Below are 26,425 nucleotides of genomic sequence, written 5' to 3' on the forward strand. Positions count from 1 at the left end.
TGTGTGTAGGACTTTCTACTGTATGCAATTGTCAGATCCTTTACTATGACAATCAATTTGATCTCACCCTCAGGCATTCAGTGATTCTGTTCCAAAAATCAATATGTTATCAATAATGACTAGTACTGTGTTGGTTGGTTTACAGTGAGAGGAGAGGAGAGAAACAGGGATACATCATAAATGTAGCCTATATAAGTTGCAGCATTCCCTGTGACAGAGTGAAACTTAAATTACATCAAATTAAAAGTTGTCCTCAAGGGATGAGAGAAGAATTCAAGTCTGAGCAAGCGAGGCTTGAGGATGAAATGGAAGTGACTGCTCTTCTCTAATGATGTATCTACATGGAGGAAAGACGAGATAGCTGTGACTTGTGTTAGCTATAAGAACATTTTTTCTAAAGATACATTACGATATGTTTGGTCCTATAAAGCTTACAAAGCCCTATATGTTAAACAATGTGAAATATTAGTGGCTTAGTCAGTTGAAAGTGTTTTATTTATGGAATATAGTGGTGATACAATGCTCTAATCTACAATGTATCACTCATAGGCTACAATGTATCATACGCCTATTACTATGTATAACCATTATTGTAAACATCTTGGATAAAGACTGCCTTTTTTTTTTTTTTTTTACAATTAGACCCAGATGTAGGGTAAACACACATATTTCCTGACTCATTAAGTGGGTAGGGTATGAATCCTTGGGCGAATAACGTCCGGCTCAATGAATAACAAAAGCACAACTCAAACTTCTACCTTCCACAAGTTCCTACCAATAAGCGCACGGCAATTCTGACGATGACCAATGGCTGTGTCCCTAGACAAATCTGCGCAGACGTTTGAAGGACTGTCCAGTTGAAAAAAAGTATCCTGGAGCTGCAAAGGAAAGCAGTGTTTCGTCAATGGAAGGCATAAAGAGAAATGGGTAGAATTTATAATTAATTTTGAATAAATATAGTAGGCTAGGCTACTTATTACAAACGAATAGTTGTTGTATCACGCGCAAAGTAATACGACTTTATAACCACGTTATAAGATATATCTTGGTGAGGTTTGAGTTTGCCATTATTCAGTTCAACGATTGACAAATGAATGGCTCTGATAGTGACTGATCGGAGGTGCAAATTGAACGGGTCATCGACAATTTACGGTAGGATTGGCACAAGAAGAGAAGGCAAGACAAGCAGAACCGGTAAAATGCAGCCTAAAGACACGGAATATTCAACAGATGGGTTACCCAAAGCATTTTTACACAGTTTGAGGACACTCTTTGACATCCTTGATGACGGGAAGAGAGGGTATGTGCACATATCGGAGATTGAGAGTCGATGGCAAGGGGCAGATACTCATGATTTGCCCGGCGGGGTGCTGGAGTGCCTGAGGCGGGTGGCCCCACCGCATGGTTGCCTGACATTTGAGCGCTTCGTGGCGGGGCTGCGATACTCCATGCTGAACCCGGACAACAACAACCAAATGAAGGGCCCGTCTGCCGTGCACCCGGAACACCCGCACTCTAAACAGCACCATCTGCCAGCGCAAAAACCAGCCCCGCTTTCTGCCTGCTCTGTCGGAACTCGGATTGAAAACAAAGTTATTCCACTGGATCCGAGCAACGGGACCAACAAAACGCATCACAACCGCGCGTCCTCACTTCAGAGTCGGTCCAGACATGAGGAGGGGAACACTGGATACCCAGTCACCTCTGCCGCAGGTGGCCCCGTGCGGTACACCAATGCGGGTTATGAGAGATCAGGCAGAAGTTTGGAACGGATTCCCATTGTGCTCGAAAGCGGTTCGTATCGAGAAGATTCGGTTCGAATGGTGAAGCAAGCGCATCCACAGCAGAGTCGGGTGAGGTCCATAGAGTCCCTTGCGCTCGAGTCACCAAGCCTCCAAAAACCAAGTAAGTTTGAATGTCACTCTTGATTGATTTCACATTGTGATAAATTAAATACATATCTGAATGAGTATTGAGTGGGTCTGCAGGACAGATTAATTATCTAAGATCAGGACCAGTCATCCACCTCTCTCTCTCTCTCTCGCTGTCTCTCTCCATGGGTGTATTTTGTTTCTCACTAGGGTAAGCGATCGGGAAAGACTCAATGATGTAAAGCTCATTGATCGTCACTCAGTAATGAGATCAAGTGGGTTGTAAACCGGCCAGGGCTATTCTGCTGTCTCAGTCTCATTGACCCAGGTGTGGACATAGAGGAGTATGAAACACACACACGAGCACTTATCATCGCTATACCAGACACACAGACATCCTCTCACTAAACCGCTGCAGCACAACAGGTTAAGTTCCAGGTTACAAAATGTTTATCATCAAACTAAATCAGTGGTGTAAAGTACTTAAGTAAAAATACATTAAATATCTACTTAAATTGCTTTTTTGGGGTATCTGTACTTTACGATTTATATTTTTGACTACTTTTACTGAACTACATTTCTTAAGAAAATAATGTACTTTTTACTCCATACATTTCCCTGACACCAAAAGTAGTCATTACATTTTGAATGATTATCAAGAGAACATCCCTGGTCATCCCTACTGCCTCTGATCCTCTGGGCACACTAAAGACAAATGCTTCGTTTGTAAATGATGTCTGTGTGTTGGAGTGTGCCCCTAGCTATTTGTACATTTTAAAAACACTAAAATGGTGCCGTCTGGTTTGCTTAATATAAGGAATTTTAAATTATTTATACCTTTACTTTTAATTTTGATACTTAAGAATATTTTAGCAAATACATTTACTTTTGATATTTAAGTATTTTTAAAACCAAATACTTTTAGACTTTTATTCAAGTAGTATTATACTGGGTGACTTTCACTTTTACTTGAGTCATTTTATATTAATGTATCTTTACTTTTACACAAGTAGGAAAATTGGGTACTTTTTCCACTTTTTTTTTGTCAGCTGCCCTCTGAGCTCTTGATGCATGCAGTCTCGCAGGTTGACGTTTATTGTCATGAATCTTGCCCTGGAGGCAGAACTGAGCGATTTCCTCTAGATGGGCCAGCTGCAAAGTCAATATTGGCTATTTTTTTTATTTTTTTATTTTACCTTTATTTAACCAGGCAAGTCAGTTAAGAACAAATTCTTATTTTCAATGACGGCCTGTTCAGGGGCAGAACGACAGATTTGTACCTTGTCAGCTCGGGGGTTTGAACTCGCAACCTTCTGGTTACTAGTCCAACGCTCTAACCACTAGGCTACCCTGCCGCCCCTATGTGTGATCCACCGCCTCCACTAGCCTTATGTAGACTAGTAACATTTGAAATGGCTTTTTTAAATATTTTTTTTAACATTTTTTACATTGAATAAAAGTAGAGATTCAGAGCTACAAAATGGTACATCATACACTGCAGTTGAGAAACAATGAGAAAGCAATTCTGCTTTGAAAGTTGACAAACTTGTAACCCCACTTTTGAGAAAATGTCCCTTGAATGTTTTGGTACACCTACTGGAGAGCTCGTCTTTGTCTACACCTATTCAGCATCGTTCACACACCCTTAAGCCTTAGCCCCACCTATCTCTTTACAAAACTCCAGGTAAAAATACACTTCATCTAGTACTTGGCCTATATCCTAATCTGACTTTGAAAGTGTCCAGATAAAAATATTTTATTTATATTCTATAATTAGCCTATTAGATGATGCTTACCCAGACACTTGTCGAAGTTGATAGGTCATGTGAAAGAAACGCTATAATCACCCCCAACCACATCTAGAAAAGTGGATGGGTCACTATTGTCTAGACATGTACAGTACACATGTTCATGATATACAATAGATGTCCGTAACCACCCCCAGACATACCTGGCTAACTTGATGGGTCATGTAATCATTCTATTGCGAAGTAGAGTCTTTTGTTTAGACATGTAGCCAGCTAGCTAGCTAAACAATGAACCATAATCCCAGCCCATAGCTACAGTACAAATGGATTGTCATAGCTAGCCACTATGCATGAAATGATAGAGTATGAATCTGCAGGTAGGTAAAACTGTTAATGTTAGCTAGATAGCTGTGTACTGTACATGTCTAGACAATAGTGACCAATCCACTTTTCTTGAAAGTCCAATATCTTAAAATCTTGACTGCTGACATGCAAAACATTTTGGGACTGTATCAATAGTGGACTAATGAAAAAGATACCAAAAGTTAGTTTTTGAGTGGATTTTCCATTTAAGATTCAGTGCTGGCAGTCAACATATAATAATAAAATAATAAAAAACAGAACACATTACCTGGAATGACATTCACTCTCACAGGTGGCCAAAAATAACAAACTGAAAGCCACAGCCCCAATAGGGCCAAGCCTCCAAAATCACATTGATCTGTCAAAGTCGTTATTTGATTTCAGACTAATTGAATAAGTTGAAAGAACCAAAGCGTAATTTTGGATCATACCAATCAGAAAAAACACTTCAGATGAAGAACTGTGCCGTCCTACTTTTTACAGTGCAGGACAAGTACTGTGCAATAGGCTCCATTTTCAGTCAGCTAACTGATTCCCAGATCTTTTGATCACATCCTTTCTTTTAGTGTGAAGGTGCCTACTCTGAGCTTGTCATCACAGCCTTGTAACTTCTAATTTGACCTCACCTACACACATGCTAACACCAAACCTTACCCTACACTACACACATACTGCTAGTGTCAGTGTTTATGGACAGCTCTCTTCAATAACTTAGCTGTTTGTTCTCTCCCTCTATGTGAAGATGATAAGACCAGCCACACCGCTGCTGTACATTTTCTAGCCATTGAACCACTGGAACCACTGCCAAATTGCCACATTAGAACAGAGAACCAGAGCCCACAGCTAGGGACCACAGCTAGGGGTCAATCCTTCCACACTCGCTGGTATTTTACTAATGGGTGAGCTCAGCTAACTAACCACCATTATTTCAAAGCCCTGGTATGCCTTTTAAATCTCTCCGCTCCAGTGAAAAGTGTGTAATTGAGTAATTGGCCTCCAACTTGTCCAGCGTGAGTCACAGATCATGTCTCAAATTCCTCAGGATGCTTAGCCAGAGTTTAGACTGGGGTTTGGACTGCTGCTAACGGGATCATCAGCCCAACCGTTACTGGTCCTTTCCCGGTGCCCTCATTAGACTGGCCTGTGTTCACCGAGGTCGGGAAAGCCATGGAGAAAATCCTGCTTTGTCACATGCATCACACACACACACACACACACACACACACACACACACACACACACACACACACACACACACACACACACACACACACACTTTCTCACTCACTCTCTCACACACACTCTCTCTCTCTCTCTCTCTCTCTAATGGCCTTGCTGAATCCAAGCCTGTCTGTCTGTATAACTGGGAATGTCTGAAGCTATAACTGTGACATGTCCGTGAAGAAGCAGCCTGGAGGCCCTGGATAGCTACTTACGTCAGTGCCACATAGCCACTCTAGAGGAGCCTGTACATGGGATTGGAAAGTGTGGTGAATGGTGATGTTAACTCCCCCAGCAAACCCGCTGGATTAGAGCAGATTACCACACGCAGGGTAATTGAGGCACGGCAGCTGTGAAATCCTGCCCACCCCTGAAGAAGCGGCCATTACCCTGCACTCCCTCTCTCTCTGGCACCCTATTATATACATAGTGCACTATATAGGGAATAGAGTGACATTTGGGATGCTGTCTCTTCTTGGGGGATGTCCACAACCATGGATAGAGGTCACGGCTGCCCCTGTGGTACTCAGTGAAGAGGCTGATGTGGTATTGGAGCAGGGTAATGGGCCAGTGGCTGGTGCTGGATTGTGGGCTATGGTTTACAGAGCTACTGACCCCAATGCTTTAGTGTCCTGCCAAGGTTATGCTGAATTAAAGGCATAATAACAATTATCATTCCTCTGGAGCACTGGAAAATAATTCCCACGCTTTTAAAGGCAGCTTCTGGACAGCATCACTGTGTGGGTGAAATGACATCCATGCTATATGATGCTCTAAACATTAGGAAAGATTTAACATTTTTCATGGCTGCAGATCCTGCTGTTCTATCTTTGTGTATCTGAGCAGTGAGCTGTAGGCAGCCAGACAGGCGGAGGAGGCTGTGTGGAAGTGGTTGGACAGAGAGAGAGAGAGAGCCTGTCAGAGCTTGCCTTCCTGACCTGTCTGACTGCAGATTAGCTGTGAGGTGTGAGGAACAACTCACCTCAGGAAAAACTGGCTCTGGAGAGAGAGAGAGCGAGAGAGAGCGAGATAGAGAGAGAGCGAGAGAGAGAGAGAGAGAGAGAGGCGCAGAGTACAGGAGGGACATTCTTTGTCAGCCGTTACTGCTCAAGACAACCTGTGGATGCATGGAGCAATAGAAACTACTATAAAGACGTCCCTCAACTGCCTGGAATGTTATTCATTCACAGCACAACAGAGTTAGGAATGTAGCACAGGCAAAGTCAGTGCCATATTTGATAATGTCAATATTTCCATCAACACTGAGTTAATAATAGACAATGCTACGGTAAATGTTAAACTATTGTTAGCCTTCTATCCAAGTGTTAAAGAGACTCTATAATGAGTGCAAATAAAATGAGCTGAGTCTAGATCAGTTGAGTGTGATAGAATAAGCCTACAGGTTCCCCTGTGGGTCACCATCTTATCTTCAGCTGAGCAGCATTCATACTCTGTAGGGCAGATTCTGACCCTGATATGATGATTTCAATACTAACTAACTATCTTTCTTGCTGTCTCTCCCACTGTCTCGCTCTTTCTCTTCTCTATACTCTCTCTCACTGACTGGCTCTTTCTCACATGCTCCCTCAAACTAACCTCTCCACTGCTGTACAATCAAAAAAGTTTTTCATCACAATTTCTTGCTGCTAGAATGGAAAAACAATACATGTTGTGTTTATGTGTTTAGACCAAATGGGAAATGGCACATCGACAGAGGAAACCATTTCAATTAGCAATGCTGTTATAAGGTGTGCAAATGAGGCTTACATACACTGGTAAACAATATCCTCTTCGGGTGCCAGAGTCCAACTTGAAGACTATATAGAAACACTAAACTAGGAGCTTTACATATTTCTCCTTACATATTTGGCCACTCTGAACCCCACATACTTCTGCCCTCAAGGAATTATATCCAGTTACCGATTAACAGGATTTCTGGGAGTCATGACACAACATGGAAGAGTATCATGTTTTTCCTGCTCTGTTATCACCTGAACTTGCATTTTCTTCTCATCTCCCCCCTCAGAAATGTAAATTGTCCACATTCAAAACAACCAGAGGGAAACCTCTTGTCTCTCAGTTGATATTGGTTAGCAGGGAGGTTAGCTTCCTCGTGTGGCCACCATAGGCACTGCAGGATGTCTCACACAATATCAAATCAAATTCTATTTGTCACATGTGCCAAATACAATAGGTGTAGACCTTACAGTGAAATGCTTACTTGCAAGCCCTTAACCAACAATGCAGTTAAAAAAAAAGAAAGTATTTACTCAAATAAACTGAAAATAAATAAAAAGAAGAAAATAGAAAAATAACAAATAATTAAAGAGCAACAATAAAATATCAGTAACGAAGCTATATACAGGGGGTACCGGTACAGAGTCATTGAGCGGTGGCACAGTTTAATTGAGGTAATATGTACATGTAGGTAGAGGTAAAGTAACTATGCATAGATATTAAACAGAGTAGCAGCAGCGTAATGGAAATATGGGACGACAATGAAAATAGTCCAGGTAGCCATTTGATTAGCTGTTCAGGAGTCTTATGGCTTGGGGGTAGAAGCTTTTAAGGAGCCTTTTGGACCTAGACTTGGCAATCCGGTACCGCTTGCTGAGGACTTTGGCAAATTTTATGGGGTTCCTCTAACACCGCCTGGTATAGAGTTCCTGGATGGCAGGAAGCTTGGCCACAGTGATGTACTGGGCCGTATACACTACCCTCTGTAGTGCCTTGCGGTCGGAGGCCGAGCAGTTGCCATACCAGTTGGTGATGCAACCAGTGGTGCAGCTGTATAACTTTTTGAGGATCTGAGGACCCATGCCAGGGGGAAAAGGAGTTGTTGTGCCCTCTTAACGACTGTCTTGGCATGTTTGAACCATAATAGTTTGTTGGTGATGTGGACACCAAGGAACTTGAAGCTCTCAACCTGCTCCACTACAGCCCCGTCAATGAGAATAGGGGCGTGCTCAGACCTCCTTTACCTGTAGTCCACAATCATCTACTTTGTCTTGATTACGTTGAGGGAGAGCTTGTTATCCTGGCACCACACTGCCAGGTCTCTAACCTCCTCCCTATAGGCTGTCTCATCATTGTCAGTGAGACACACACACACTCACAAGATTTGGGGTGGGTTTGTGGTGATAATGTGTTAGTCTGATGTTATCTCTGGTGATTCAAACTCAAATTTGCCTGATGTGAACCATGCTTCAAACAAAAGAGAATTGTTCACTTGTATAATCAAATCAAATGTATTTATAAAGCCCTTCTTACATCAGCTGATATCTCAAAGTGCTGTACAGAAACCCAGTCTAAAACCCCAAGCAGCAAGCAATGCAGGTGTAGAAGTACATAAAGCTGGAAAGGGTTACAAAAGTATCTCTAAATGCCTTGATGTTCATCAGTCCACGGTAAGACAAATTGTATATAAATAGAGAAAGTTCAGCACTGTTGCTACTCTCCCTAGGAGTGGCCGTCCTGCAAAAATGACTGCAAGAGCACAGCGCAGAATGCTCAATGAGGTTAAGAAGAATCCTAGAGTGTCAGCTAAAGATGTACAGAAATCTCTGGAACATGCTAACATCTCTGTTGACGAGTCTACGATACGTAAAACACTAAACAAGAATGGTGTTCATGGGAGGACACCACGGAAGAAGCCACTGCTGTCCAAAAAAACCCATTGCTGCACGTCTGAAATTTGCAATAGTCACCTGGATGTTCCACAGCACTACAGTAGAATATTTTGTGGACAGATGAAAGTTGAGTTGTTTGGAAGGAACACAACACTATGTGTGGAAAAAAAAGGCACAGCACACCAACATCAAAACCTCATCTCAACTGTAAAATATGGTGGAGGGAGCATCATGGTTTGGGGCTGCTTTGCTGTCTTAGGGCCTGGACAGCTTGCTACCATTGACGGAAAAAGGAATTCCCAAGTTTATCAAGACATTTTCTAATACAATAAAATTGTATTTGTCACATGCGCCGAATGCAACAGGTGTAGTAGACCTTACAGTAAAATGCTTACTCACAAGCCCTTAGCCCTTAATCATCAATGCAGTCTTAAGAAGTAAAAAGTAATTGAGGAGCAGCAGTAAAATAACAATAGTGAGGCTATATACAGGGGGCACCGGTATAGAGTCAATGTGCGAGGGCACCGGTTAGTCGAGGTAATTGACGTAATATATACATGTGCGTAGAGTTATTAAAGTGACTAATGCATAGATAATAACAGAGTAGCAGCAGCATAAAATAGGGGGGGGGGTGCAAATGGTCTGGGTAGTCATTTGATTGGATGTTCAGGAGACTTATGGCTTGGGGGTTGAAGCTGTTTAGAAGCTTCTTGGACCTAGACTTGGCACTCCGGTACAGCATGCCGTGCGGTAGCAGAGAGAACAGTCTATGGCTAGGGTGGCTGGAGACTTTGACAATTTTTTGGTGCTTCCTCTGACAACTCCTAATATAGAGGTCCTGGGTGGCAGGAAGCTTGGCCCAAGTGCCTTGCGGTCGGAGGCCAAGCAGTTGCCATAACAGGCAGTGATGCAACCAGTCAGGATGCTCTCGGTGGTGCAGCTGTAGAACCTTTTGAGGATCTGAGGACCCATGCCAAATCTTTTCAGTCTCCTGAGGGGGAATAGGAGTTGTTGTGCCCTCTTCACGACTGTCTTGGTGTGCTTGGACCATGTTAGTTTGTTGGTGATGTGGACACCAAGGAACGTGAAGCTCTCAATCTGCTCCACTACAGCCCCATCGATGAGAATGGGGGCGTGCTCTGTCCTCCTTTTCCTGTAGTCCACAATCATCTCCTTATTCTTGATCACATTGAGGATGAGGTTGTTGTCCTGGCACCACACTGCCAGGTCTCTGACCTCCTCTATATAGGCTGTGTCATCATTGTTGGTGATCAGGCAAACCACTGTTATGGCATCGGCAAACTTAATGATGGTGTTGGAGTCGTGCCTGGCCGTGCCGTCATGAGTGAACAGGGAGTACAGGAGGGGACTGAGCATGCAGGAAGTCCAGGATCCAGTTGCAGAGGGAGGTGTTTAGTCCCAGGGTCCTTAGCTTAGTGATGAGCTTTGAGGGCACTATGTTGTTGAATGCTGAGCTGCGGTCAATGAATAGCATTCTCACATAGATGTTCCTTTTGTCCTGGTGTGAAAGGGCAGTGTGGAGAGCAATAGATTACATCATCTGTGGATCGGTTGCGGCGGTATGCAAATTGGAGTGGGTCTAGGTTTTCTGGGATAATGGTGTTGATGTGAGCCATGACCAGCCTTTCAAAGCACTTCATGGCTACAGATGTGTGTGCTAAGGGTCGATAGTCATTTAGGCAGGTTACCTTAGTGTTCTTGGACACAGGGACTATGGTGGTCTGCTTGAAACATGTTGGTATTACAGACTCAGACAGGGAGAGGTTGAAAAAGTCAGTGAAGACACTTGCCAATTGGTCATCGCATGCTCAGAGTACACGTCCTGGTAATCCTTCTGGCCCTGCGGCCTTGTGAATCTTGACCCGTTTAAAGGTCTTACTCACATCAGCTGCGGAGAGCGTGATCACAGTCATCCAGAACAGCTAATGCTCTCATGCATGTTTCAGTGTTACTTGCCTCGAAGCGAGCATAGAAGTTATTTAGCTTGTCTGGTAGGCTCGTGTCACTGGGCAGCTCTCAGCTGTGCTTCCCTTTGTAGTCTGTAATGGTGATACTAACACATCCGATGAGTGTCGGAGCCGGTGTAGTATGATTCGATCTTAGTCCTGTGTTGAAACTTTGCCTGTTTGATTGTTCATCAGATCAGGCAAATCAGGATTTCTTATAAGCTTCCGGAACATATTCCAGTCTGTGCTAGGAAAACAGTCCTGTAGCTTAGCATCTGCATCATCTGACCACTTTTTTATTGACTGAGTCACCGATGCACCCTGCTTTAATTTTTGCTTGTAAGCAGGAATTAGGAGGATAGAATTATGGTCAGATTTGCCAAATGGAGGGCGAAGGGGAGCTTTGTACGCGTCTCTGTGTGTGGAGTAAATGTGGTTTAGAGTTTTTTCCCCTCTGGTTGCACATTTAACATGCTGATAGAAATCAGGTAAAACAGATTTAAGTTTCCCTGTATTAATGTCCCCAGCCGCTAGGAGCGCCGCCTCTGGATGAGCATTTTTCTGTTTGCTTATTGCGGTATACAGCTCGTTGAGTGCGGTTTTAGTGCCAGTGCCAGTCTGTGGTGGTATGTAGAAAGCTATGAAAAATACAGATGAAAACTTTCTAGGTAGATAGTGTGGTCTACAGCTTATCATGAGATACTCTACCTCAGGCGAGCAAAACCTTGAGACTTTCTTAGATATCGTGCACCAGCTTTTGTTTACAAATATGCATAGACTGCCACCCCTTGTCTTACCAGAGGCTGCTGTTCTATCATACCTATGCAGTGTGTAACCCGCCATCTGTATGTTAATCATGTCGTTGTTCAGCCACAACTCAGTGAAACATAAGATATTACAGTTTTTAATGTCCTGTTGGAAGAATATACATGCATTTAGCTCGTCCAATTTATTTTCCAGCGATTGTGCGTTGGCCAGTAGTACGGATGGCAAGGACAGATTAGCCACGCGTCAGCAGATCAAGGTGAATAATCACTGTTCTGATTTCCAGAGGCTCTTTTCGGGCAAAAACAATGGTAGCAGCAACATTATGTACAAAATAAGTTACAAAAAATGTGAAAAAACAAACAAAATAGCATGGTTGGTTAAGAGCCCATGAAACGGTAGCCATCCTTTCTGGCGCCATTACATTTTGCAGGAGAATGTTAGGCTATCTGTCCGCCAATTGAAGCTCAACAGAAGTTGGGTGATGCAACAACGACCCAAAATACAGATGTAAATCAACAACAGAATGGCTTCAACAGAAGAAAATATGCCTTCTGGAGTGGCCCAGTCAGAGTCCTGATCTCAACCCAATGGAGATGATGTGGCATGACCTCAAGAGAGCAGTTCACACCAGACATCCCAAGAATATTGCTGAACTGAAACAGTTTTGTAAAGAGCAATGGTCCAAAATTCCTCCTGACCGTTGTGAAGGTCTGATCCGCAACTACAGAAAACGTTTGGTTGAGGTTATTGCTGCCAAAGGAGGATCAACCAGTTATTAAATTCAAGGGTTCACATACTTTTTCCACCTTGCACTGTGAATGTTTACACGGTGTGTTCAATAAAGACATGAAAACCTATAATTGTTTGTGTGTTATTAGTTTAAGCAGACTGTGTTTGTCTATTGTTGTGACCTAGAGGAAGATCAGATCAAATTTTATGACCAATTTATGCAGAAATCCATGTATAAACAAAGGATTCTCATACTTTTTCTTGCCACTGTAGATAAAAACCTTCATCCACTGAACACAACAGAGCGAGTCAGAACTTCTCTCGTCCCTGGCTTTCATGTCCACCTAGCTCTATGTATTTGATACTAACATTATATAAGAGCAAAGATACCCAAACACTAACATGTACCTAAAGTTTATGTTATTCCTTACAAATGGTTATGTTTTCATTTAATGTGTTAGGTGATGGGTACCCAGAAGCATATACAGAGTTCCAACAGTATTGGGACAGTGACACATTTTTCTTGTTGTTTTGGCTCTGTACTCCAGCTCTTTGGGTTTGAAATGATACAATGACTATGAAGTTAAAGTGCAGACTGTCAGCTGTAATTTGAACGAATCGTGAATAATGACGAGTGATAAAGTTACAGATGCACAAGTATCAAACCCCCAAGACATGCTAACCTCTCACCATTACAATAACAGGGGAGGTTAGAATTATTTGGAGGAGTATGATATTTGTGCATCTGTAACTTTGTCACTCATCATTATTCATGATTCATTCAGGATTATCCGTAATCATGGTAGCATCGACATGAATGTAGAAGTGTTTAGAAACATATTCTATTCTTATTTACAATAAAAGTGAATCTAAAATGACACAATACATTATTTACCATTCATTTCTATTGGGCACAAAATAATCTGAAACACAAACAAAACGAGCAAGGAAATGTCTGCTCTATCCAAAATTACAACCAACTAGTTGCAGCATTACCACAAAAAAGGGAGGAGGCAGGTAGAAGGGGGCCCTGCATTTTTTATTTATTTATTATTTTACCTTTATTTAACTAGGCAAGTCAGTTAAGAACAAATTCTTATGTTCAATGACGGCCTAGGAACAGTGGGTTAACTGCCTGTTCAGGGGCAGAACGACAGATTTGTACCTTGTCGGCTCGGGGATTTGAACTTGCAACCTTTCGGTTACTAGCCCAACACCACTAGGCTACCCTGCCGCCCTGCATTAAAGACCATCATTTGTTAAAGAAAACTGTGATAAATAAAAATATATACCAGTTCCATTTAAGGACCAAAAAATTGACAGCTGTGCCATATAAATTGCAAAATAGTTGGGAACAAATTTTTGATGTACCAATTCCATGGCACATGGTTTATGAATTGACACGCTAAACGACGCCGGATTCAAAACTTAGAATTTTCTATTTAAATGATTATACAAAATTCTTGAAACCAATAGAATGTTATATATATGGGGGATACAATCTTCCCAGCTCTGCAGATTTTGCTGTGAGGAGGCAGAGTCATTAGATCATGTATTTTGGTACTGTCCATATGTAGCGTGTCCAGGTCCAGGAATGGATGAAGAATTGCAACATTTACCTAGAACTAACACTACAGATAGCAATACTGGGTGATTTGAAAAGTCATAGTCAATGGATTATTAAAATAATATTTATTTTAGCAAAAATTTTTCTTTAATTTACAATCTGTAGAAACTATGAGAATAAAAGGTTCAGTACTTTTGTGAAGCATCACAGCACAGTTGAAAAATGTATGGCAAATAGAAATCCAATATTGATGGTGTTAAGAGATAGATGGGAGGGGTTGAATGGAGCTGAATGATGAGACTAATAACAACAAGATAACCAATGTAAAAACATACGGGGTCTGTAAAATGTATATAGGTTCAGAACTTTTGTGAAATAGCACAGTTACAAATATATGGCAAATAGAAATCAAACTGGATGGACATCAGAAATAGAGGCCAGGACCAAAAACAAACAAAATATAACTATTGTAAAATAGATTGTGTCTGTAAAATGTGATTAGTATGCATAAGCTGGAAGTGTTATTGTTTATTAGTTTACTCCAATTGCGGGAGGGGGGTAGGGTTTGGAAATAATAAAGGAAGGTATATTCTTTTAAAAAAGTGTGTGTGTATGTATATATACAAGTTTACATACACCTTAGCCAAATACATGTAAACTCAGTTTTTCACAATTCCTGACATCTAATCCTAGGAAAAATTCCCTGTCTTAGGTCAGTTAGGATCACCACTTTATTTTAAGAATGTGAAATGTCAGAATAATAGTTGAGAGAATTATTTCTTTCAGCTTTTATTTCTTTCATCACGTTCCCAGTGGGTCAGAAGTTTACATACACCCAATTAGTATTTGGTAGCGTAGCCTTTAAATTGTTTAACTTGGGTCAAACGTTTCGGGTAGCCTTCCACAAGCTTCCTACAAAAAGTTGGGTGAATTTTGGCCCATTCCGCCTGACAGAGCTGGTGTAACTGAGTCAAGTTTGTAGGCCTCCTTGCTCGCACACGTTTTTTCAGTTCTGCCCACAAATTTTCTATAGGATTTAGGTCAGGGCTTTGTGATGGCCACTCCAATACCTTTACTTTGTTGTCCTTAAGCCATTTTGCCACAACTTTGGAAGTATGCTTGGGGTCATTGTCCATTTGGAAGACCCATTTGCGACCAAGCTTTAACTTCCTGACTGATGTCTTGAATGTTGCTTCAATATATCCACATAATCTTCCTTCCTGATGATGCTATCTATTTTGTGAAGTTCACCAGTCCCTCCTGCAGCAAAGCACTCCCACAACATGATGCTGCCACCCCCATACTTCACTGTTGGGATGGTGTTCTTCGGCTTGCAAGCCTCCCCATTTTTCCTCCAAACATGGTCATTATGGCCAAACAGTTATATTTTTGTTTCATCAGACCAGAGGACATTTCTCTAAAAAGTACGATCTTTGTCCCCATGTGCAGTTGCAAACCGTAGTCTGGCTTTTTTATGGCGGTTTTGGAGCAGTGGCTTCTTCCTTGCTGAGCGGCCTTTCAGGTTATGTCGGTATAGGACTCGTCGGTATAGGACTCGTACTGTGGATATAGATATTTTTGTACCTGTTTCCTCCAGCAGCTTCACAAGGTCCTTTGCTGTTGTTCTGGGATTGATTTGCGCTTTTCACACCAAAGTACATTAATCTCTAGGAGACAAAACGTGGTACCTTCAGGCGTTTGGAAATTGCTCCCAACTATGAACCATACTTGTGGAGGTCTAGAATTTATTTTCTGAGGTCTTGGCTGATTTATTTGGATTTTCCCATGATGTCAAACAAAGAGGCACTGAGTTTGAAGGTAGGCCTTGAAATACATCAACAGGTACACCTCCAATTGACTCAATTGATGTCAATTATCCTATCAGAAGCTTCTAAAGCCATTCAATACTTTTCTGGAATTTTCCAAGCTGTTTAAAGGCACAGTCAACTTAGTGTATGTAAACTTCTACAGTGAGTTATAAGTGAAATAATCTGTCTGTAAACAATTGTAGGAAAAATGACTTGTGTCATGCACAAAGTAGATGTCCTAACTGACATGCCATAACTATAGTTTGTTAACAATATTGAATGTTGAAAAATTTTGAAAAAACAATGTTGAAAAATGAGTTTTAATGACTCCAACATAAGTGTATGTAAACTTCCGAGTTCAACTGTATGTATAAATGTATGTGTATGTATGCATATATATATGTGTATATGTATGAATGCTTTTATATATATATATATATATATATATATATATATATATATATATATATATATATATATATATATATAACCACACATATATATATATATGTGTGGTTATGTATATGTATGTATGTACTGTATGTATATATAAATATATATATATTGGGTGGAATATATATATATATACCAAAAATATATATGGGAGATTGGAAATGATGCAGACAATTAACATTGATGGAAGCAACAATCTACCCGCAATATTAAAGCTGATCCACCTCCCCCCCAAAAAACAGCCAAGTCACAAGCTTGATGTAGTCATTGTGTGCTATGAATATGAAACTAAATGCTTAACCTTTTACTATTTTAATACACATATAAGTGAATTTGTCTCAATACTTTTGGTCCCCTAAAATGGGAGGACTATGTACAAAAAGTGTTGTAATTTCTAAACATTTCACCCAATATGGATGAAATTACCATCAAATTAAAGCTGACAGTCTGCACTTTAACCTCATAGTCATTGTATCCAAAGTGCTGGAGTACAGAGACAAAACAACAGAATTTTCACTGTCCCTATAGTTTTGGAGCTCACTGTACAATGTACTAACCAGACAGTTGATACCTGTGTTCCAGACAAGATCTGGAAGTCAGTTGGTGACCACCCCTTCCTGCCCTCTCTCTGGTCCAGGTATTGTGGAGGCTGGTTTGCCGAGGTCCCAGAGTGAATCAGCCACAGGATTCACTGCCTCCAGACGCCATGGGCGGAGCCGGGATGAGCAGAGACGCCACACCATCACCAACGGAGTGGGTTACGGAATGGTACGTACACGCGTGCACACTCACACACACACACACACACACACACACACACACACACACACACACACACACACACACTGTTGCACAGATTTAAGAGAGGCAGTCAAACAACCATGTTCTCAACGCTGGTGATGTTCTAGAGGGTGGAGCTGAGAGCTGAGGAACAGTTCCATATATAAACAGGCCTTTCTGCTCTGTGCAGACTTCTACTGCTCTCTGGCACTTTGTTTCTGTTGGCCAACACCCACCATTCCACCCCTCTCCCTACTTCCCTCCCCATTTTTTCTCAGTCCAACCCCTCCCCTACTGTTGCCCTCCCAATCTCCTGCCCCCCTTCCATGCCTCCTCTCTCTCTCTCTCTCTCTCTCTCTCTCTCTCTCTCTCTCTCTCTCTCTCTCTCTCTCTCTCTCTCTCTTCCTCTCTCCCTCTCTCTCTTTCTCTCTCCCCCTGCCTCTCATTTCTCTGAACCCTACTCTCTCTCCCTCTCTCTCTGTCTTTTCCTTTCTCCTTCCACTCTTTCTCTGTGTTGAGTTGTAGAGGGAGCTGCTCCCCCTCCCCCTCCCTCCTCCACCCTCTGATTGCCTGTCCACATGGTAATGAGCCGGGTCGGACCCAGGGGCCTGGAAGCAGGGGACTCGCTTGGTCCACCCGGCCCAACCTGGACAGCAGTTTGGGCAGCCTACACCACTGTCTTCATCCCTCTCAGCAGCAGTCTGTACAGCAGCAAGGCGCTGCACTTTTTCCTTTGGGTGAGTGAGAACAATTACAGGAGAGACGAAGAGAAGGAAGGATATTTAGACTGGCCATTGAGGAGTTTCCATGTATATATATGTCTACTACCCACTCCAGATGCATGTCAAGCTGTGTCAATATTTAACTATGGAGTTATGAGCAGAGTCAGAGAGAGATAACAAGTTGTCAACTAGCTGAATGTTTGACAGTTCTGTTGTGTGTCTGTGGTTAATGAGTTGTTGAAGCTAGTGAACAGTGCCAGTGGATAGTGCTAGTGTGGGTTTGTATCAGGTTGTGTCTTGTTGATAACATGTAAACCCCTAGTTGTCATGTTAATGCTCTAGCAGTTGTATGGTAGTTTGTACTGTTTGGAGCTGCTGTGTAGACTAGCCCCATGCACATTATATAGAAATAAATCATGCCTCAGTATTGAAAATAGGAGAAATCTTCTCCCTGTATTCTCCCTGTATTGGATTTTGGTGATATTGTTTATATGCTTCTCCCTGTATTGGATTTAGGTGATATTGTTTATACAGTGCATTGCGAAAGTATTCAGCCCCCTTGAACTTTGCGACCTTTTGCACATTTCAGGCTTCAAACATAAAGATATAAAACTGTATTTTTTTGTGAAGAATCAACAACAAGTGGCACACAATCATGAAGTGGAATGACATTTATTGGATATTTCAAACTTTTTTAACAAATCAAAAACTGAAAAATTGGGCGTGCAAAATTATTCAGCCCCTTTACTTCCAGTGCAGCAAACTCTCTCCAGAAGTTCAGTGAGGATCTCTGAATGATCCAATGTTGACCTAAATGACTAATGATGATAAATACAATCCACCTGTGTGTAATCAAGTCTCCGTATAAATGCACCTGCACTGTGATAGTCTCAGAGGTCCGTTAAAAGCGCAGAGAGCATCATGAAGAACAAGGAACACACCAGGCAGGTCCGAGATACTGTTGTGAAGAAGTTTAAAGCCGGATTTGGATACAAAAAGATTTCCCAAGCTTTAAACATCCCAAGGAGCACTGTGCAAGCAATAATATTGAAATGGAAGGAGTATCAGACCACTGCAAATCTACCAAGACCTGGCCGTCCGTCTAAACTTTCAGCTCATACAAGGAGAAGACTGATCAGAGATGCAGCCAAGAGGCCCATGATCACTCTGGATGAACTGCAGAGATCTACAGCTGAGGTGGGAGACTCTGTTCATAGGACAACAATCAGTCGTATTTTGCACAAATCTGGCCTTTATGGAAGAGTGGCAAGAAGAAAGCCATTTCTTAAAGATATCCATAAAAAGTGTCGTTTAAAGTTTGCCACAAGCCACCTGGGAGACACACCAAACATGTGGAAGAAGGTGCTCTGATCAGATGAAACCAAAATTGAACTTTTTGGCAACAATGCAAGACGTTATGTTTGGCGTAAAAGCAACACAGCTCATCACCCTGAACACACCATCCCCACTGTCAAACATGGTGGTGGCAGCATCATGGTTTGGGCCTGCTTTTCTTCAGTAGGGACAGGGAAGATGGTTAAAATTGATGGGAAGATGGATGGAGCCAAATACAGGACCATTCTGGAAGAAAACCTGATGGAATCTGCAAAATACCTGAGACTGGGACGGAGATTTGTCTTCCAACAAGACAATGATCCAAAAGATAAAGCAAAATCTACAATGGAATGGTTCAAAAATAAACATATCCAGGTGTTAGAATGGCCAAGTCAAAGTCCAGACCTGAATCCAATCGAGAATCTGTGGAAAGAATTGAAAACTGCTGTTCACAAATGCTCTCCATCCAACCTCACTGAGCTCGAGCTGTTTTGCAAGGAGGAATGGGAAAAAATGTCAGTCTCTCGATGTGCAAAACTGATAGAGACATACCCCAAGCGACTTACAGCTGTAATCGCAGCAAAAGGTGGCGCTACAAAGTATTAACTTAAGGGGGCTGAATAATTTTGCACGCCCAATTTTTCAGTTTTTGATTTGTTAAAAAAGTTTGAAATATCCAATAAATGTCGTTCCACTTCATGATTGTGTCCCACTTGTTGTTGATTCTTCACAAAAAAATACAGTTTTATATCTTTATGTTTGAAGCCTGAAATGTGGCAAAAGGTTGCAAAGTTCAAGGGGGCCGAATACTTTCGCAAGGCACTGTATGCATGTGGCAACCCCTGCAATCCGTTTTATCACAGGGGACAATTTTAGGACTCATCATTGTAGTCTGTATAAAAATGTGGGATGGACCTCTCTGTCTGTAAGAGAAAAAGCAATGTTCCAGAAACTCCCTTCATATGTAACTTCATTAAAATCACAAGTTACCAAACCCAGTCTCAGGAGTGGATAACACTAGAGATCCTTTCAGTCTCCACAGATTTTTGTGGAACGATCTGCTGAGTTTTATTTTTTTAACCTTTATTTGAACAGGGAGTCACATTGAGATTAAATATATATTTTACAAGAGAGCCCTGTTTACATTCCAATAAAAACATCATAATAAAACATACATATGTGTGTGTACACAATTAAAATAAACATATTTAATAAAAGCAATCACATTCAACTACATAGAGGTCCCCAATCAATCATTTAACTGCCTGAGTGGCACCAGAACATATGACTGCAGGAAACTCTGGGGCGGAAGGTAGCCTAGTGGTTTGAGCGTTGGGCCAGTAACTGAAAGGTTGCTGGATTGAATCCCCGAACTGACAAGGTAAAAATATGTCGTTCTGTCCCTGAATAAGGCAGTTAACCCGCTGTTCCCTGGTAGGCCGTCATTGTAAATAAGAATTTGTTCTTAACTGACTTTCCTAGTTAATTATAGGTAAAAAAAAATTTAAAAAGTGATTTTAGATATGACAACATCATCAGTGTCATGCCATTCTTGGTGTTGTATACTTTGTCATTTTAACACGGGTGATGTTAGCCTTGTCAGCTAGCTGGGACATGTACCCCCTCTCCCCTCTCTAACTTTTCTATCATTCCCCTTGCACCTCCCCCCTCTCTCTACAGAGCTGCCCTGCCTGTGGCCCACCACACAAACACACAGCCTGACACTGGGTCACGCCTAATTCCAGCCACAATCCCCCGCCACCCCTCTCCGTCTTTCCGTGCTCTCTCTCTCTTTCATCTCTCTTTCTCCTCTCCTCTGTCCTCTTTTTGCAGGTCCCATTCAACCCAGCAGGGCCAGAGCTGAAAGGGGAAATGTGTTTAGTATGCAGTGATGGCACAAGAGGTTTATCCTGGCTGGTTATAGTCCAGATCAGATAACAACAACAGTATCAGCACACTTTGACAATGCTGGTTGGTTTATGTCATTGGGAAATAGGCCTTTGTACAGACATGGTTTTCCCAACAGTGATAGTGTATAGAGAGAGTGGATGACACATCAGGTGGCTGAATGCCAGGAATGGGGCCTGTGCTGTGCTGTGGCACTGGAGGATAAGATGGTCAGCAGAACTCAATGCTGTCTGCCTGCCACTGGGACAGGACGGCCTGTTGGAGTGGCTACTGTTTACCCATTCTTAGGTCTATGCACGGTTGCCATGGCGCTGGGCTGATTGCTCCTATGAATATTGCTCTTCCTTTTGAGGTCAGGGTACAATGCTGGCACAATTGGCCCTGGGCCATTGTCTCAGGACAACATGTAGAGATGTAGATTTTTGACCATCATAAATGTGACATGCACCTTAGCTATTACACAACATTTACCCTGGGATAATTGTAAATTAGGGACCCCTTTTTTTAGACTCAGGATGAGTCTAAGCTTGAGGAGCAAGCAGCAAGCACACAGAGTCGCCAAATGACTTCAGGTTAGTGACCCAAGTTGATGATCATAGTGAGATAGATGTTGACTCCCTCTTGCTCCAGCTGAAGCAGATGAAGGAGTTGGAACAGGAGAAGGACTCTCTGCTGGCTGGTCTGGAGGTGGTGGAGCGGGCTAGAGAGTGGTACCAGAACCAGATCCACAATGTCACAGAGAGACAGAGACACGTGGGCCAGAGCAACCACTGCACGGTAAGGACTGTTCATTAGGCAGCAAACAGAAGAAAACAAACTGAAACAGGGAGGGACTACCTCCTGGACTTGTCCATTTTCATTTTAAAAATGAATATGTCCCAAGGGCCTCCGAAGAGGCACAGCGGTCTAATGCACTACATCACAGTGCTAGAGGTGTCACTACAGACCTGGGTTCCATCCCAGGTTGTATCACAACCGGCCGTGATCGGGAGTCCCATAGGATGACGCACAATTGGCCCAGCATTGTCCGGGTTAGGGGAGGGTTTGGCTGGGGGGGCTATACTTGGCTCATCGTGCTCTAGTGACTCCTTGTGGCGGGCCGGGCGCCTGCAGGCTGACCTCGGTTGTCAGTTGGACGGTGTTTCCTCTGACACATTGGTGTGGCTGGCTTCCGGGTTAAGCGTGTGGGTGTCATGAATTGTGGTTTAGCGGGTCAAGTTTCAGAGGATTCATGCCTCAACCTTTGCCTCCTGAGCCCGTTGGGGAGTTGCAGCGATGAGACAAGATCTAAATTGTGCGGGGAAAAGGGAGTAAAAATATATATATATATATATATACTGTATATATATATATTTTTTTTTAAATTACAAGTAAAAAAATATGAATATGTCCTAATGAAGATGACCCAGGTCATGTACAGTATAATGCAGTACAATAGGTATGGATAATATATAAATGATCTGAAACTGTCTAGTTCTTACTGTCTCTCTTTCTCTCTCCCACCAGGATTTCTTCACAGAATCCCAGAATCAAAGTCGCATGGATGTTCTGCTTCCCAAGCTGCAGGAAGCTAACCGCTGCCTTAATGACCTCATTTCCTGCTCTGGAATGGTGAATATTGATGATTCACCTTGAAAGAAGACATATTACCTGACTGTGTGTAACTCAGCCTCCTCACTGCCCTATGAGGAATGGTTGTCTCATATAATTGTGCAATTTCTAAGTTCAATTTCTAAGTTCAATTTCTAAGTTCAATTTCTAAGTTCAATTTCTAAGTTCAGTTTCTAAGTTCAAGTTCCAGTAAGAGGAAAACTCTTACTGAAATCCTCTCAGTGGCAATTATATGTTGAAAGTTCTTTCTATGTTTTAGACAGAGAGTATAGTCAACCCTAAACACTGGAGTCTTTACTGAAACATGGTAAATAATGGTGAATAATGTATTTCTCTCTCTCCCTCTTAGCAGTCTTTCCCATTCTCTGGCACCCAGCCCACAGCAATCTCCTCCAGCTCCCAGCCTCCTGCCACTGCCCCACCACAAGCCATTCAGAGACTGAAGGACCAGAACCGCCTTCTCACCCAGGTAAACTGAAGATACTGTTAGATGTCAATTAAATGTACTGTATATACTGTATTTGTATCCGTCCCCACTGTCCCTCTATGATCGTCTAACCTCTACCTATCTCTTCTCTTCTCTCTGCTGCATCGAAGCTCTGTATGTACACTCCTTAAATGCACAATAAAAGCTTGTTTAAACTCTCTTCTCCCCGGTCCATGTCTCCCCTCCTCATTTCCTCCTCTACCACTCCTCCTCTCTCCATCCCTCCATCCCTCTCTACCCTGGTGCAGGAGGTGACTGATAAGAGTGAGCGCATCACTCAGCTGGAGCAGGAGAAGTCTGCTCTGATCAAACAGCTGTTTGAGGCTCGCGCCCGGAGCACGCATGACAGCAGTACCATGGACTCCACCTTCATCTGAATACAGACACCATAATACAACTGTAGTGGTCTCCAGCTCTATCTGACCCCCCTCCACTCACAACAAGACAACTGTATCAGACTCAACTCACCACTCCTGGCATGATGAAAGCACCTTGAACTTTGACCCCCCCACTTGACCACACCCTCTGGATCTCCCCAACTGACAACTCCAATAAATGGCCTGTACACTAATCTGGGCCGACCTCTCCCAGAGGAAAGAGACTCCCAAGTCCACCGTCCTCTGATACCTCACCCACTGGGCAGAAAGCCTGGAACACCATAGTCTAACCATTCCTAACTGGGACCTACCCAGGATTCTACTCCCCCTCGAAATACTCCAAGGATCTATTGTGATCCACTAGGATCCTACCTTATTGGACCAGACTTTACCAGACTTTCCAGACTTCCCTCCCATCACAGTATAAGCTATTTGATTGGACATCATGAACTAAATCTCAAACCCCTACATGGAGCTACTGGATCCCTGACAATCACCATGACAACAGCTCCTGTACAAATGCATTAGTTGGAGGGGTTCCATTGGACACACACCACACAAAATGTATTTCTTTTATGAAACATTTATTCCAGATACTTTGATCTCAGTCATACTTTGGTAGATATTTCTCCCCTTGTATTCCAATATATCCACTTGTGTATCTCAAACCTAATTGAAATGGTTGGTATGATGAGAAGCTGGGCTCTCCTGACCTGGAGGAGCTTACTGGTTTCTATAGAGCTTTTCCCATCCCTGGGCGCCGAAGACGTGGATGTCGATTAAGGCAGCCCCCGCACCTCTCTGATTCAGAGGGGTTGGGTTAAATGCGGAAGACACATTTCAGTTGAATACATTCAGTTGGACAACTGACTAGGTATCCCCCTTTCCCTAAGGATGACAACATGACTATATAGTATCTCATTTACTGATTGTCACTCTTTGTACCCTTAAGTGAGCCAAATACACATGATGTGAAGCACTAGTATATATAGTCTATTATAAACTGGGTGGTTTAAACCCTGAATGCTGATTGGCTGACAGCTATGGTATATCAAACCGATTATCACGGGTATGACAAAACATTTATTTGTACTGCTCTAATTACGTTGTTAACCAGTTTATAATAGCAATAAGACACCTTGGGGGTTGGTGGGGAGTTGGTGGTAAATGGCCAATATACCAAGGCTAAGGGCTATATCCAGGCACGCTTTGCGTCGTGCGTAAGAACAGCCCTTAGCCGTGGTATATTGTCCATATACCACACCCCCTTGGGCCTTATTGCTTAATTACCCATCATCTTAAGAGTATAACAGAAGCGGAGCATGTAACTGTTGTTTTGTTTCCCTTGAAGGGAATGTATTGAGAGCACTAGAAAAGTAACACGTCCTACAAGCCAAGGAGACCTAGTAGAGGAGAGGGTAGGAGAGAAGTTTGCACGTAGAAGAGACTTGAAGATGAGAAGGATTGGTATTTTCTGAATGTGTTTGAGCCCTGGTCCCTGGTGGCAGAGGGACCACTGGAACGGGACAGGGTTCAGAGAAGAGTAATGTTGGATTGGCTAGTGGGAAAAAAACGAGTCCTCCTTGGTTGATAGACTTCAAATGTAATGTAATGTGCTGTAATGATTCATGCGAGACTGGCTTTATAGTGCCACTTCCTCGCTGCCTTCCTACAGAGGTGTCTCAGAGTCTTTGTGTCAAAAATGAGTAATGCCATGTTAGTACAGGATGAACAGAATGTGCTTTGTGAGACCTGGTTCGCTGAGAGGTTAAAACCAAGCATAGGTACTGCTGCTCTTTCAATGCTGTGCTCATAATGGTCCCACCGAACCAGAATCTAAACCAGTGGCCTCATAAACCACATAGTCAACTGGGCCCATTCAATCTTGAATCCTCTTACATTTCTAATTGACAAGATGTTTTTTAGTGGCAGTAATTGCTATTTAACGCAACTATGTAATGATTTTGCAATGCAACTCTTATTAGGTACTGTTGTGATGTCTGCATATAAATACTCTCTGCTGTGACTGACTGCCTAGCTGTCTCCCCTGTTTGATTTTATGTCTTTGGTCTTGTGATTATCTTGCTTCACATTGCATGTTAGTGAATGCCTCGCTATCCTTTCCTCTTTCTATTTAAGTATTCCCACTTAACAGTAAAATGAACTTGACCATAAGGTGCTATAATCAGGCCCCCTTTTTATTTATCGTGTCGTGTTTCACCTTGGGATCACTTTGACTTCACTCTTCTATTCCTTTGTAATTACAGGGTCAATCCAGATGGCAGTCATCAGTGGTAGAGGGTTTTGAAGATTTGATATATTGCCTCTTGTTGCACAAAGTTTACTTGATTTAGAAAGAGGTCACCTCTATTCAGGGGGGTGTTATAGGATGTTGACTGAAAAGCTGTTGGGTGCAGATGTCTCCAAGTCATGTTTTACATGGCACAGTTGGGAGCCTAGACCTTTCATATTACTCCTCAATTAATATTCCAACCTCTTCTCCAGCACGGCAAACATTTAGAAAATGAAGTAAAATTGAAAAAAGACTTACTTTGGTTAAACAAATGTTTATATGGACAGCACACTGGGAAAAAATGACACATTTGTATTAATATTTGATTGAGTTGTCAGAAAACATGAATTCAAATCGAAATCAACCAAACCTTGTTGTTGATTTTGTAGTTGGAACCTGGGTTAAATTTAGAAATCGGAAACATCTATCAAAGAGCCATGTCGATGCAATGTTTACATTATTGGAACAACGTAGTCTCAAACAATGTTTACATTATGGGAACAACGTAGTCTCAAACAATGTTTACATTATGGGAACAACGTAGTCTCAAACAATGTTTACATTATGGGAACAACGTAGTCTCAAACAATGTTTACATTATGGGAACAACGTAGTCTCAAACAATGTTTACATTATGGGAACAACGTAGTCTCAAACAATGTTTGCCAGTGCGGGGTGTCTAAGGAAAATCTAGAATCTTAAAACTGCTGGTACACAAATGTCTGGATGTAAGTATGTCAGTGAGGAAGAGAACAGGTATTCCATGAGATGTGATGTGTTTCTCCTGC

General features: G+C 42.2%; 1 protein-coding gene across 2 annotated transcripts; it reads left to right on the forward strand.

Moving 5' to 3' along the window:
• Nucleotides 1-623: 623 nt before the first annotated feature.
• On the forward strand, nt 624-26,301 carry LOC110523574 (suppressor APC domain-containing protein 2). Of its 2 annotated transcripts, none has more exons than XM_021602380.2 (6): nt 624-1,905; nt 16,762-16,892; nt 21,500-21,646; nt 22,376-22,480; nt 22,830-22,949; nt 23,216-26,301. In XM_021602380.2, the coding sequence occupies exons 1-6, from the start codon at nt 1,095-1,097 to the stop codon at nt 23,342-23,344; spliced, it is 1,443 nt and encodes a 480-aa protein (XP_021458055.1). In that variant the 5' UTR covers nt 624-1,094; the 3' UTR covers nt 23,345-26,301. The 2 variants fall into 2 exon arrangements, with proteins under 2 accessions (XP_021458055.1, XP_021458056.1); XM_021602381.2 differs by having other exon boundaries at nt 22,833-22,949.
• Nucleotides 26,302-26,425: the final 124 nt, after the last annotated feature.

The sequence above is a fragment of the Oncorhynchus mykiss genome, chromosome 5, assembly GCF_013265735.2.
Source record: "Oncorhynchus mykiss isolate Arlee chromosome 5, USDA_OmykA_1.1, whole genome shotgun sequence".
Taxonomy (NCBI): Eukaryota; Metazoa; Chordata; class Actinopteri; order Salmoniformes; family Salmonidae; genus Oncorhynchus; species Oncorhynchus mykiss.